A 12143-nucleotide genomic window follows, 5' to 3' on the forward strand; every position below is an offset into this window, starting at 1 on the left:
ACGGTTTGGGATGACTGTTGAATATAAAACCTGGGAAGGCGTAAATGAAAATTAAACTTGTTGTTTTATTGGCGTCTCCGATCAGAGTGACCCACGGAGGGGACGCTATCTAGATCGGAGACCTGGGCTTCCCTGTCCAGGTACTGACTAATCAAAATCTTTATTTTTTGTTCAAAAATAATTTTGGAATAGATAATTCTAATTAATTTGATTATTACGTGATGTATTTATTTATTCTAAGCTGACCGAGGCTTGATTTAGAACCTGACGCTACAGGATAATCCCCTAACAAAAGATCTAATGGATGGCACTTACTCTGACCACGGAATTAACAAAAGATAAAAGAGAAACTAAAGAAAGTAGTCAAATTGCAGATATATTTTGAAAAATAATATATGTCAGAAAGGACAATATGACAACCACTGCACATGCAGGCAAGGAATATCCAGTGAACGGCGAAACAAGACAGACTTAAATCCAGGCACACATATTACTGGCGTAGCATATCTATAACTTCGATTTCTCTCATTTTCCATTGCAATTTGTTACATTCTCCATATAAAGTGGTGGGGGAGGGGGGGGGGGGGCAACTCCATGATAATTTTTAAACTATGTAAATTTTAGAACATTATTTCCTGCGGTAAAAAGTGGGGGGCAGCCCCCCCCCCCCCCTGCCCCCCCCCCCCCCCCCCCCCCCCCCCCCGATGCTACGTGCCTGTAATATGGCGACCGTGTGCTTTTATGAATTCATTTCAGCTTTAAGAAGGCAGATTTAACAGAGACCTACTGTACAAGATTACCCAAACCTCATTTCCATGCCCATTTACACCGGCCCAAAGTGCAAAGATATGTCTTTCCTGATTGAGGTATAATTATTACCTTAAAAAGATGCAAAAAATTAAACGGCGAGCGTAAAGTTATCAAACATTTATTACCGATATTTCAATACATAATCGTTATAAGCTGCTTCAACAATAGAGCACTGGCTTTCGATAGGATGCATAACGCTGCTTCCTTTAAAATCGACATGTTAAGCTATATTTGGCCCATGTTCGCTCAATTTCATAAAATATGTGACCTTTGATTTAAGGAAGAATTTAGAAAATAAATTTAAACATATATTGTAAAGAGGATAAAACCGATATACTGGCTTCAAATGCAATTGTTGGCTTTGCAGTTGATTTAATCTATAAAATGTCTAAAATATTCTAAATATAGTTGTAAGTATTGCTTATGTTGCAACTTTTCTAATTTGAAAGAAAACAAAGATCTTTCAAAAACAAGGGTTTAAAAGAAACGTAAGTGATACAATAACGGCCGCTATCGCACATAGTATGCATTTACAAACTATATGCACGTTTTCATATTTGCATGCAGAGATGTGAAGTATTTTGAAAATCAAGTTCTGATGTACATCCAAAAGCTGGTTCATTACACTTCCGCATTTGTGAAGTATTGTTAGGCGGAAACAAACATTGCATATTTACATCGTGTGTACATTGGTATTATATACAGCACAAAAAGATGTCGAATTCATCATTATCGACAGCAGTATCCCCGACTCTTTGTCCAGGTGAGTGAAGAATTGAGTTAAACAGTTTAATTCACAACAATGTAAAGGATATAGTGATCACATTGTCTATGTGTTGTTTAATAAAATATTTTTGGTTTATTAATAGCAGTGCATTAAAAATCTATGAATATTCGTTACAAAATTCTATTATTATATCACTTGCAAAATTTAAAGGTTCACATGTAAACTTTTTTTAACAAGTAACAACAGGTCCCAATGACGATTACCAAATTCTTCTCGTTTTTCTTATCATTGCATCCATACTTGTACTCGTGTCTGGAGTGCTTCTTTTGCAAAAGTAAGTAATCACAAATTCATTTACGATAAATTCATAAAATTTAGTAAAAAAAATAATAATATAGGGAACAACGACTCAAAAACAGATTTTATTGGATCTGTTGATAATATTGAATGAAAAATGACATTAACAAACTATCAACCGTCCAATAAAATGAATACTTGCGATCTCTGGATTTACGATTTAAAACATGTGTAACATTCATAGGTTATTAAGTTTACGATTACAAAGAAAAAGAGAGATCGAAATGGTGGTTGCATTTTCTGCCTCTGAGGGAAATGTGGAGGACAATCTTCTTCCCGGCTCGATGTCGAATGGAAATGTTGTTTATGAAGAAGAGTTAGGGGATGATGAGGAGGAAGAAGAAGAAAACGTCACAGTAGAGTATTCCAATTTGCAGTCCATGAGGATTTCCGTAGATGAATTCCTCAGAAGCTTCCCAGACAGGAAGGCGAACAACGTCTTGGAAGAAGAATTTAAAGTAAACAAATATTTGTCGAAAGCTATTTCAGGTTAACCTTTACTGCAAGAAGCTGGTTTTATATAATAGCAATAACAACCAATCTATGTTATATTTTGTAGCATTTACCAGAAGGTCTTCTTGAATCTTATTCTGCAGCCCTGCTTCCTGACAACAAAAAGAAAAACAGATACAAGGCAATATACCCATGTATGTCTTTATTTATCAAGACAATCCAAATACATGTACTTATCTTTATAGCTCTTAAATCGCAGAATGGATACAGTTCGAATTATTGAACAACATTTTTTTTCTTAAATTTAAATATTGTAAAGTATATGAACGTTTCCAAAACTTTGTAAAAATGTCGAACTTTTGCATATAAAACATAAATACTATAATACCTTATTATAATCATAATCAAGCGGTTAGAATGATTTTCATTAAGCTAATTAATTAATTATTATTATTAATTTTCTAGATGACCACAACAGAGTGGTCCTTGATAGGACAGAAGAACCCGAGAAACCCGATTATATAAATGCATCGTACATAGACGTATGTTTCTAAATTTATTTTTTACATGCGTATTTGGATCTTTCAAGTATGATAATTTTTACTCTCATAACGTACAAATATTTCACATCAAATTTCCCTGTTTGCTCATATTTGTAATTAGTTCTTATTGGTTCGCAAATCTCCTTCCTCCATGGCAGATATTTACAGGAAAAAGAATATGAATATAGTATATGTTGATTGATTAATTAATTGCACGATTTTCAGAATTTTGTAAAATAATATTATTTTCTCAAACTAATGTATTTATAATATTTTTCATTACCAACTTCAGGGATACAATAAAGAAAAGGCTTACATTGCTGCACAAGGTACTAAATATTATACATCCTTGCTAGGATGATCGAATGCAACAAATAAATTGTTGGCGGTTTGTTATTGTCATTTTTCATCCTTACAATGGGTTTGGATGATATTGATTCAATATCTTATGTGCATCAAAGAACCACAATCAAACTGATAATTAGGAAACACAAAAAGTTGTTCAAGTAAAGTGAAAACTAGGTATGGCGTTTATAATGCATTGTTATGTATTTGTATATCAGTCTATGTATATATGCAAATTAAGCAATCATGTGTCCCAGTCTAAGCTAAAGATGATAAGAAGCGTAGACTAAAACATAAAACAATAATAAAGTGATTAGTTTGCTCGAGATAATATAAATTATGACGGGTAATTACAGGTCCTTTTACCTCAGACACCATTGAAGACTTTTGGACCCTAATATGGCAAACTGACTGTACCAGAATTGTCATGTTAACCAATCTCTATGAAGGAGAAAAGGTAGCAATCTACTAGCATAATATCACGTGATATATACGTGAACTATTTCATGCAAAAGTAAATGAAACAATCTCTTTCTCTTGCGTCTACAATACAGCTTTTATTTTTAAATTATTTAGTTTTTTACAGAACTTAATTTGTCTTTTCAAATCAATTGCATTAGATGAAGTGCTTGAGATACTGGACGGATGATAGAGAAACAGGAATCGATATTGGACCCTACCACATCCAACTTGATGCCATCGATGAATATGATCATTATACAATACGCTACTTAATTGTATCAAAAGAAGTAAGATTTCTTAAATAGGAAAAAAATTGAATTTTCGTGAGAAAGATATTAGTCATAAGAAATAAGTTACTGTTTCAAAGGAATGGTAATTGTTTGTATTAAAGATTTTTCACAATTTACTGTTAATCATGCATACTCCTTTTTTCATTTATTTCTGAAATATTACAAGTCTAAAGCGTTATACAACTTATCATCAAGAATAAAATATATTGAAATTTTGAAATTAAAAAGATAAAATTTTCCCTTAGGATGATGAAATAAAACGCGTTACCCATTTTCATTTCACGACATGGCTGGACAACTCCGTCCCCAATGACTTGTCCGCCCTGATTTGCTACCGGAATTTAGTTCGGAATGGTTTGACGTCCTCAGACGGACCAATCGTCGTCCACTGCAGGTAAAGAGGCATCTATACGATATCAAAAAAGCATCCATACGATATCAAAAAAGTATACATACGATATCATAGAAGTATCCATACGATATCATAGAAGTATCCACACGATGTCAAAGAAGTAAATATACGATATCAAAGAAGTATTCATACGATATCAAAAAGTATCCATAGGATATCAAAAAAGTATTCATACGATATCAAAAAGTATCCATATGATATCAAAAAGGTATTCATACGATATCAAAAAAGTATTCATACGATATCAAAGAAATATCTATACGATATCAAAAAAGTATTCATACGATATCAAAGATATATCTATACGATATCAATGAAATATCCATACAATATCATAGAAATATCCACACGATATCATAACGCTGGGATCGGGTCATGATTATTAATAATCATAATTATTACTATCACTTGTTACACATTTATATTGAAATACTAATGTAAAACTACTAGTATTTATATATAATTATTTATTCTAGCGCTGGGATCGGACGCACTGGAACGTTTATCGCCCTAGATTACATGCTAGATGAGGGTGGTACAGAAAACTATGTTGACGTTAAATCTTACGTCACTTCTCTCAGACAGCAAAGAGGGAAAAGCATTCAGACTTATGTAGGTCCTTTTGTTATATCAGTCTTATTTTAAACATCTCTCTCTCTCTCTCTCTCTCTCTCATGATATTTAAATTTTCATGCCATATTGTCTGCACAATATATTCATTTTCAGGAACAGTACGTATTTCTTCATGAAGCATTGATTGAAGGTTTCCAAATGTTACGACAGCGCTGCTTATCAATATTGTGAGACAGTCTACTATATTTAGACATTGTCTGTAATGTAAATGTGTTTATCATATTTCACTTCATATATTGCAATACAAAATGTTGATAAGTTTCTATTTTTACATTGCTTTATTTATAGATTGATTTGTATATGTCTTAGTAAGTAAGGAAAATACACATTTTATCTATTCATGACAAATTATTACAGCAGGTTTTAAGCAGTGCATGTACACAATTCATAAAAATCACATCGTACTCTTCATTCATAACGCTCTATCTTTGCGCTGGTAAAATTTTGTTTGATTTCAGGAAGGAAATAATAGCGTTCAGTAAGTGTTATCATATTTGTAAGGGTAATAACAAGATGAAAATGATAAGTATGGATAACCAAACACGTCGCTATGTTTTCATAAAAACACAATTATCTACATACAATGTGAATGTTTCGACTTAATTTAAAAAGCATATTGCACGCACGCTTTTGTACAAAACATGTTGATAACATCATATATTTAAAAAAAATGTTAATCGAAAATTATAATTATCTTGCATTTTGGCCTACTTTCCTTGTATGTTGAAAAAGTTTGCCTTGCAGGCAGGGGGCAGAAATATTCCGCCACATAAACACAAGAACTTCTTTCTCATATCAACATGTATATATCTTTCATATGTATTTATTGTACATTATGTACACATGTAATCATATATCAAATGTGTGATGGGTGTTGTGTTTGTTGTTAAAACTTATAATGTACCGTTTAAAACTGTAACCACAGTTATGGTAATGTTTTATCAATATCATTATCAAAAATGATATTTATATGAACGGTTATAAAACTGATATGGTATTGAAATGTTTAATTATCGAAAAAGTTAGACTGGTGTTGAGTGAATGTCTTCAACATTTGTATCAATTGAACATATCATTATGTTTTTAAAATATGTTTTTCATTCTTAAAAAATATAATATATTGTCGAAGTAAAGTAAAAAGCTATTTTCAAGCCTTTATGATATTTTGAAGCAGGACTAATGCAAGCGTATGTTTTAACAATGACAATGGAACACTGTACATGAGCACCTTTATCTCTACGTATCATAATTTGCTATCTGCGATGTTTTTCTATGTTGTTTGAAAATATTTGATTGTATTTATTATATAGTGAGTTTGAACACACATTCTAACAATCAATTTTCTAGTTTCTCACTTAAAACATGTAAGACCCTTGTTTTTTATATCTCTTTATTTAGCATACAATGATGATTGATTTCTTTGTACTTAAGTGTTCAATATTTAGATCATTTATTTCCTTCAAAATGTATTTTATGCATACAATGCATTTTTATATTAAAAAACGAAAGATAAGAAAAATAAACAAGATAAGTTAAATCCTTATCCGAGTCGTGAGCTTCAAAAGGCCGATTTTTATCTGCTTTTCTGTGGTGTTGAGCGGATAGAATTATTGTCTCCCCTTAGATGGGACACTAGTCGATGGCAGGTTAACACCAAAACCAGGCTAATATCCAATACAGAAGGGTGGATTAAGATAATGCATATAAAGCATTTTGTTTAACACACACTATTATGACGTAAGTGACAAGAGTATGGTTTTAAACCGGCGACTTTCGTTACTGGCCTAACACTTGTGGTGTTAACCCGCCATTAACTAGTGTCCCATCCAGGAGGAAACTCTGCTGACCGGTGTCGTATAATTTAAGGTCCGCCCCGTAAAATGGTCCGGGGCGGACCATTAATGTTAACATTTAGGGTCCGTCTTTGCTCTAAAAGGGTCCGGCCCGTATAAGAACAGCTCCGCCTAACATAAAAGGTCCGGGGTATATTTTTCATTTTTATTTTTTTGATATCGAGTATTTTGGAACAAAATAAGTGGGATTACTTTGTCATTCTTTTTAAGGAGCACTAATCACTAAATTAAATGCTGCTCCGACTCCGGTTGCACACTGATATCTACACTTGGAATAATGCCCATTTGACATAAATATAACTTGTGCTTTTCTTTTTCTAACTTGAGACGCTCTTCTTCAATTTCGAGGCGTTTTCGTTCGACTTGCAGTCTGTCTTCCTCAACACGAAGACGCTGTTTTTCTATGACTAGTCTTTGTTGTTCAACATCCACAAGTGTGCATGTAGAGTGTTCATATCCAATTTCGACTCTTTTCCGCTTCTTTCCCACACCTTTCTTCAAAGTCACTTGTTCATCTACAAAAATGAAAAAAGAATTTTAACGACAGGTGATACAAACAAACAATTCGATGTCTACCCGGTATATATTTTTTTTTAATTATTTTCATCGTAAATGCTTTTAAAAACAAATGCCTAAAATATTAAAATATTCGCAATTTAAAAAAAAAATGTATCATTTGTCCTTATCTCTCTCTCTCTCTCTCTCTCTCTCTCTCTGTATTAACTTTAAAAATGATTTTCAAAAGACAAAAACGGCAATTAACATATAGATGTTCTTTAATTTTACGAATTTAACACTATTTGACTTACCATTGTCTGTACTTTCCATAATAGAAGGGGCATCTGTGGGCTTGGGACTGCTGGCTGATGTCGTGGCCTCGTCCAGCACGTCTACCCCCCCCCCTTCACGCCTGTAATTGCTGTCGGACCAATGATTCCTTCAATTCTCTCGTCCATGGGGGTTATGAACACATTGGATGGTAGAGACACCAGTTTTTCTTTGTTCTCTTTTATTAAGCGCCAGCTTCTTTTTGCTTTCGCTAGACATGAAAGTCCATTTCTTTTTAACATCCTCCCCAGGACGCATGACGTTAGAACAATGAACTGCATTTACTTGTTCTGCAATATCTTCCCAGGCCTTTGTCTTCAAACTGTTGCACACTGTTGTACTTTGCTTGGCAAATAGCAGTTGTTCCTTTTTTCAACTTCTTCTGTTAAAATAGATAATTCTGAAGCTGAAAAATTGGGATTTCTTTTGCTGTTCCGTGCCATTCTTGAAGAGTTCCACGTTGTAAATGCACGAGGTGTTCTCTGGTCAGTTTTAAATCACAGCGAATACAATCGAACACTCGATTTTTCGGTAGCATGATGGGGCTATATTTGAGGTGAACATAATAAAATGGTATGGCTGCAACAACTATATATGTTGATTCATTTTATTTCAAATTTATAACTTATGTTATAATTATAAGAGATAAAAATGTTTTTGCACTGATTTTAATTATATAGACCTACCATGCAGTAGTTGATATAATTCATTTCAGTTGAATTCATGTAGATTTATTTTCTTCACTGGGTTGTTTTTATTGTTCTAATCAAAAGAGAGTACAAAAACATACGGTACATTATAAAGTATCCAGTAATGTAATTAAATATATATTTATACTACGGATTTCGTAAATAAATTCTTTACTTTACAATTTACTGATTGAATTTTATGCAATCGCTCCTATAATAATTATCTTAAGATTATCTTAAGATAAGTTAAAGTTATGACAGCTTTGTGAAACAGCTATGTCATATCTTATGATAATCATAAGTCAAATCTTATGACAATCTTAAGACATGTCTTATGATAAATCTTATGACAGCTTTGTGAAACGGGCCCCATGGTCTTTTTTTTAAGGACACAATACATGTATATGTACTCGGTCTCGCTCCTTTAATAGACATATTTTAACGATGAAAATCATTTACATAAATATCATTATTAGATAATGTGTCACTACTCTGAATACATTTTAAAAATAAACCTACGCTGAAGTCAATTTCATGTCCACTCCAATATTAAGAAGATCAACCGAAAAATATCACAACAAGAATCTATAGCAAACTCACTGCATCCATGCAGTCATGCAGTGGCATCGGAAGCAAATTAAAAGTGGAGGGGAGGGGGGCGCTAGACTAATCATCAGAAGTTTCGACACAAAATATACCTAATTCCAAAATCAGGTAAATCCTAATCCGTGGAGAGAGAGAGAGAGAGAGAGAGAGAGAGAGAGAGAGAGAGAGAGAGAGAGAGAGAGAGCTGTAACTCCAAAAAAAAAAAGAGTAACATATTACCAAAAACAATTCCTCCCAAGTCATGAAATTCCTAATTTCCGAATCCGTGTGTGGTGGGGGGGGGGTGTATAATCTTCAATTCTCAATATCACTAATAATATTCCATTCTTTTTATGGTAAATTTAGGAACAATTATGTTTGCTGCGAGAAAAAGTAGGTCTAGCTTTGCAAAAAAAAATCAAAATCCCTATTTTCTGCATTCGGTATTTCAACAGGTTGTCCTTTTCTTGAACCATAATATCAGGTCCTATCCCTAATATAAAAGATCATCGGGATAAATCAATACAAGTATCAATTTAAATATTTATTATCTGCATTCAGTATTTCAACGGGCGGACCTTTTCATAAACTACATGTAAACTATTGGGTCCAACCCACTTAAACAAAAATCCTCATTATATGAAAGTCAATGCATACATGCATTTTCCTATTTAACAATGATACATGTACCATTGAGACTGATCTCAACTTGGGGTATGCAATTAGGCACTTTTCTAACATGGAAGAGAGAGAGAGAGAGAGAGAGAGAGAGAGAGAGAGAGAGAGAGAGAGAGAGAGAGAGAGAGAGAGAGAGAGAGAGAGAGTTATTAATCTATACCAATGCAAGACCGCTACTATTAGACACTATCCCTTTTGATATAAAGAACATCAATGTTTTTCTCCATGGAGATACATATTTTTCTTTAAACCGCAAGGATATTGTGTTTTCTAGGCAGTTTACAAATATGTATATCTGCATTAAAGCGCTTTGTAATATAGCAGTTTTATCATAAATTATACATCTTGCACCTACATGTTGTTTTTTCTTGCTCAACGCAATTTTTGTAAGTATCAGTTCATTCTTTAATTTTTCATAAATGTGCTTTCAGAGAAATCATAACTTAGACATATCAAAAATTTGAAATTTGTAAACTTTATCGATGGAAACGGATTTACTTATTTTAAAAGTGTTTACTTGTTACCAAATCCTTGCTTAATTACAAGAGAGAGATTAATTAAGAGAGAGAGAGAGAGAGAGAGAGAGAGATTATTACATTATCACTTTCATTACTTTTAAACACTTTACCGGTAGTCAGTTAAAACATGATTTTTAATTATAGGTACACGTATTCATCTAATTAATTTCATTTGTCTTTTCACACCCTTATATCTACCACAGCTACTTATGTACACTATATTGTCAAGTTCAAGTTCATTTATTTTCACTCATAACATATATTGTTATACTTTCATGTTAAATACTGAAATCTGATTGGTTAAGACGCAGTTCATAATATTTTCTATTACCCTCAGCGTTAGCAACGCACTTAGCAACGGGTAACATTAAAAATTGTTACATGCGCGAAAATTATGCACGTACGGTTCGCTCTAGAATTCACGTTATTCCTATATAAAAGCAGTAAAATTTTCTTAAAAATTAAGACATTCAGTATAACAAAATAAATAGTGTCTGTTTGGGAGGATAACAGTTGAAATTGACACCCCTGGAAAACCATTGTCAACCTCCGCTTCGCGTCGGTTGACAATGGTTTTCTCGGGTGTCAATTTCAACTGTTACCCTCCCAAACAGGCACTATTTATATAATGTTACATGAGGTGCAGAAGAATTATATACAAAGGTATAAGAAAAGCAGGATTTACAAAAAGAAACAGAATAAAGTAAACAATGAATTTGTTGTAGTTGTTACGTAGGATGACCGACCAAATCAAATATTTTTCTAATTAAAGTACACATTTTCATAAGTATTACATGATTTGAAGAAGACATAAGTGTTCTAAATTTTAAGATGTTTGGGTTTTGAAGATAATAATTACTAAACAATTTTTTTCTTATATGTGACAGTGCACTACATTCTAAAACATAATGAAATTCATCGCCAATTTGATTGGCTTCACATAAGCCGCATTTGCGGTCTTCACGTGGAGTATTGTTCCACCTACCAATTTCTATAGAGAGGTGATGGTTTGTAGTTCTATATTTAACAAACAAGTTTCTTAATTTTTGTGAAAGTATTAATAAATAGTCTTCACAGCAAAAAATACATTTAAAAATACAATGTACGATATAAAGCACCTTTTGACGAACTATCTAATTCACTATTCCATTTTTGGACAAATTGATCATTAAGATTTTGTTTGACAATATTTTCTAACCATTTTACGCTAACAGGATTTTGCTGGTGCCATACAAAGGATAAGCCACAGCTATCAAGAATGTTTTTTTTAGCCGGGCTCTGCTAAAAGCAGAGTCCTGGCTATAGGCAGGCAAATAGCCAATGTTACTATAAATAGCACAAATAAACAAAAAACCAAACAGCGTCAAGGTAAAGCTTCCGCTATACCAAATAGTTACACAAAGAGCCACGTTTTGTCAAAAGTGTTGGCATTTTGTTTCTTTTTCTTTTAATTTCTAATGAATTGTCTATTTTTTTTAGTTTTCGTATTAATAACGTGTTTTTAAAACATCACTATGCATTTTGGACACATACAATGCGCATGAATTTCCATGAACTACTTTGCTGCGCGATGAAGAAACGGGGATTGAATATATAATGCTTGTTGCAAAATTCAAGGCAGCAACTGTTGAACTATTTTACTTCTACTAGACAGACATATTTTTTGTTTCTAGCCGCTTACAAAATTTGGTCGCTCTCTGATGCTTTGCCGACATTAAAAGCATGAGAGAGAGAGAGAGAGAGAGAGAGAGAGAGAGAGAGAGAGAGAGAGAGAGAGAGAGAGATTTTCAGTCTTTACTACACAATATGCATAAAGCCACACCAAAAGAGCCCAGCTTTCAGTACTTCAGTACTTTGATTATACAAACTAGCCACTGATTATTGATTTCAACGAATAGGGTATTACGCACAGGTGCTTGTGGACTGGACCGTGCACTACCCCCCCCCTTTTTTATATTTTT

The 12143-nt window shown here is 33.1% G+C and overlaps 2 protein-coding genes across 2 annotated transcripts; one reads left to right on the top strand and one right to left on the bottom strand.

Annotated features, from left to right (window-relative positions):
- Window positions 1-1463: 1463 nt before the first annotated feature.
- LOC128167904 (receptor-type tyrosine-protein phosphatase alpha-like) lies at window positions 1464-6423 on the top strand. The gene is made up of 11 exons (XM_052833888.1): window positions 1464-1573; window positions 1775-1871; window positions 2079-2352; window positions 2454-2541; window positions 2813-2889; window positions 3182-3218; window positions 3591-3691; window positions 3855-3983; window positions 4232-4380; window positions 4875-5010; window positions 5125-6423. Exons 1-11 carry the CDS (start codon window positions 1525-1527, stop codon window positions 5200-5202), a joined length of 1215 nt encoding a protein of 404 aa, XP_052689848.1. The 5' UTR covers window positions 1464-1524; the 3' UTR covers window positions 5203-6423.
- A 683-nt stretch (window positions 6424-7106) lies between these two features.
- LOC128167908 (myb/SANT-like DNA-binding domain-containing protein 4) lies at window positions 7107-7821 on the bottom strand. The gene is made up of 2 exons (XM_052833894.1): window positions 7694-7821; window positions 7107-7399 (listed from the first exon to the last, which is right to left on the bottom strand). Exons 1-2 carry the CDS (start codon window positions 7710-7712, stop codon window positions 7107-7109), a joined length of 312 nt encoding a protein of 103 aa, XP_052689854.1. The 5' UTR covers window positions 7713-7821.
- Between the last annotated feature and the right edge of the window lie 4322 nt (window positions 7822-12143).

Source organism: Crassostrea angulata, chromosome 10, assembly GCF_025612915.1.
Source record: "Crassostrea angulata isolate pt1a10 chromosome 10, ASM2561291v2, whole genome shotgun sequence".
NCBI classification, from domain to species: Eukaryota; Metazoa; Mollusca; class Bivalvia; order Ostreida; family Ostreidae; genus Magallana; species Magallana angulata.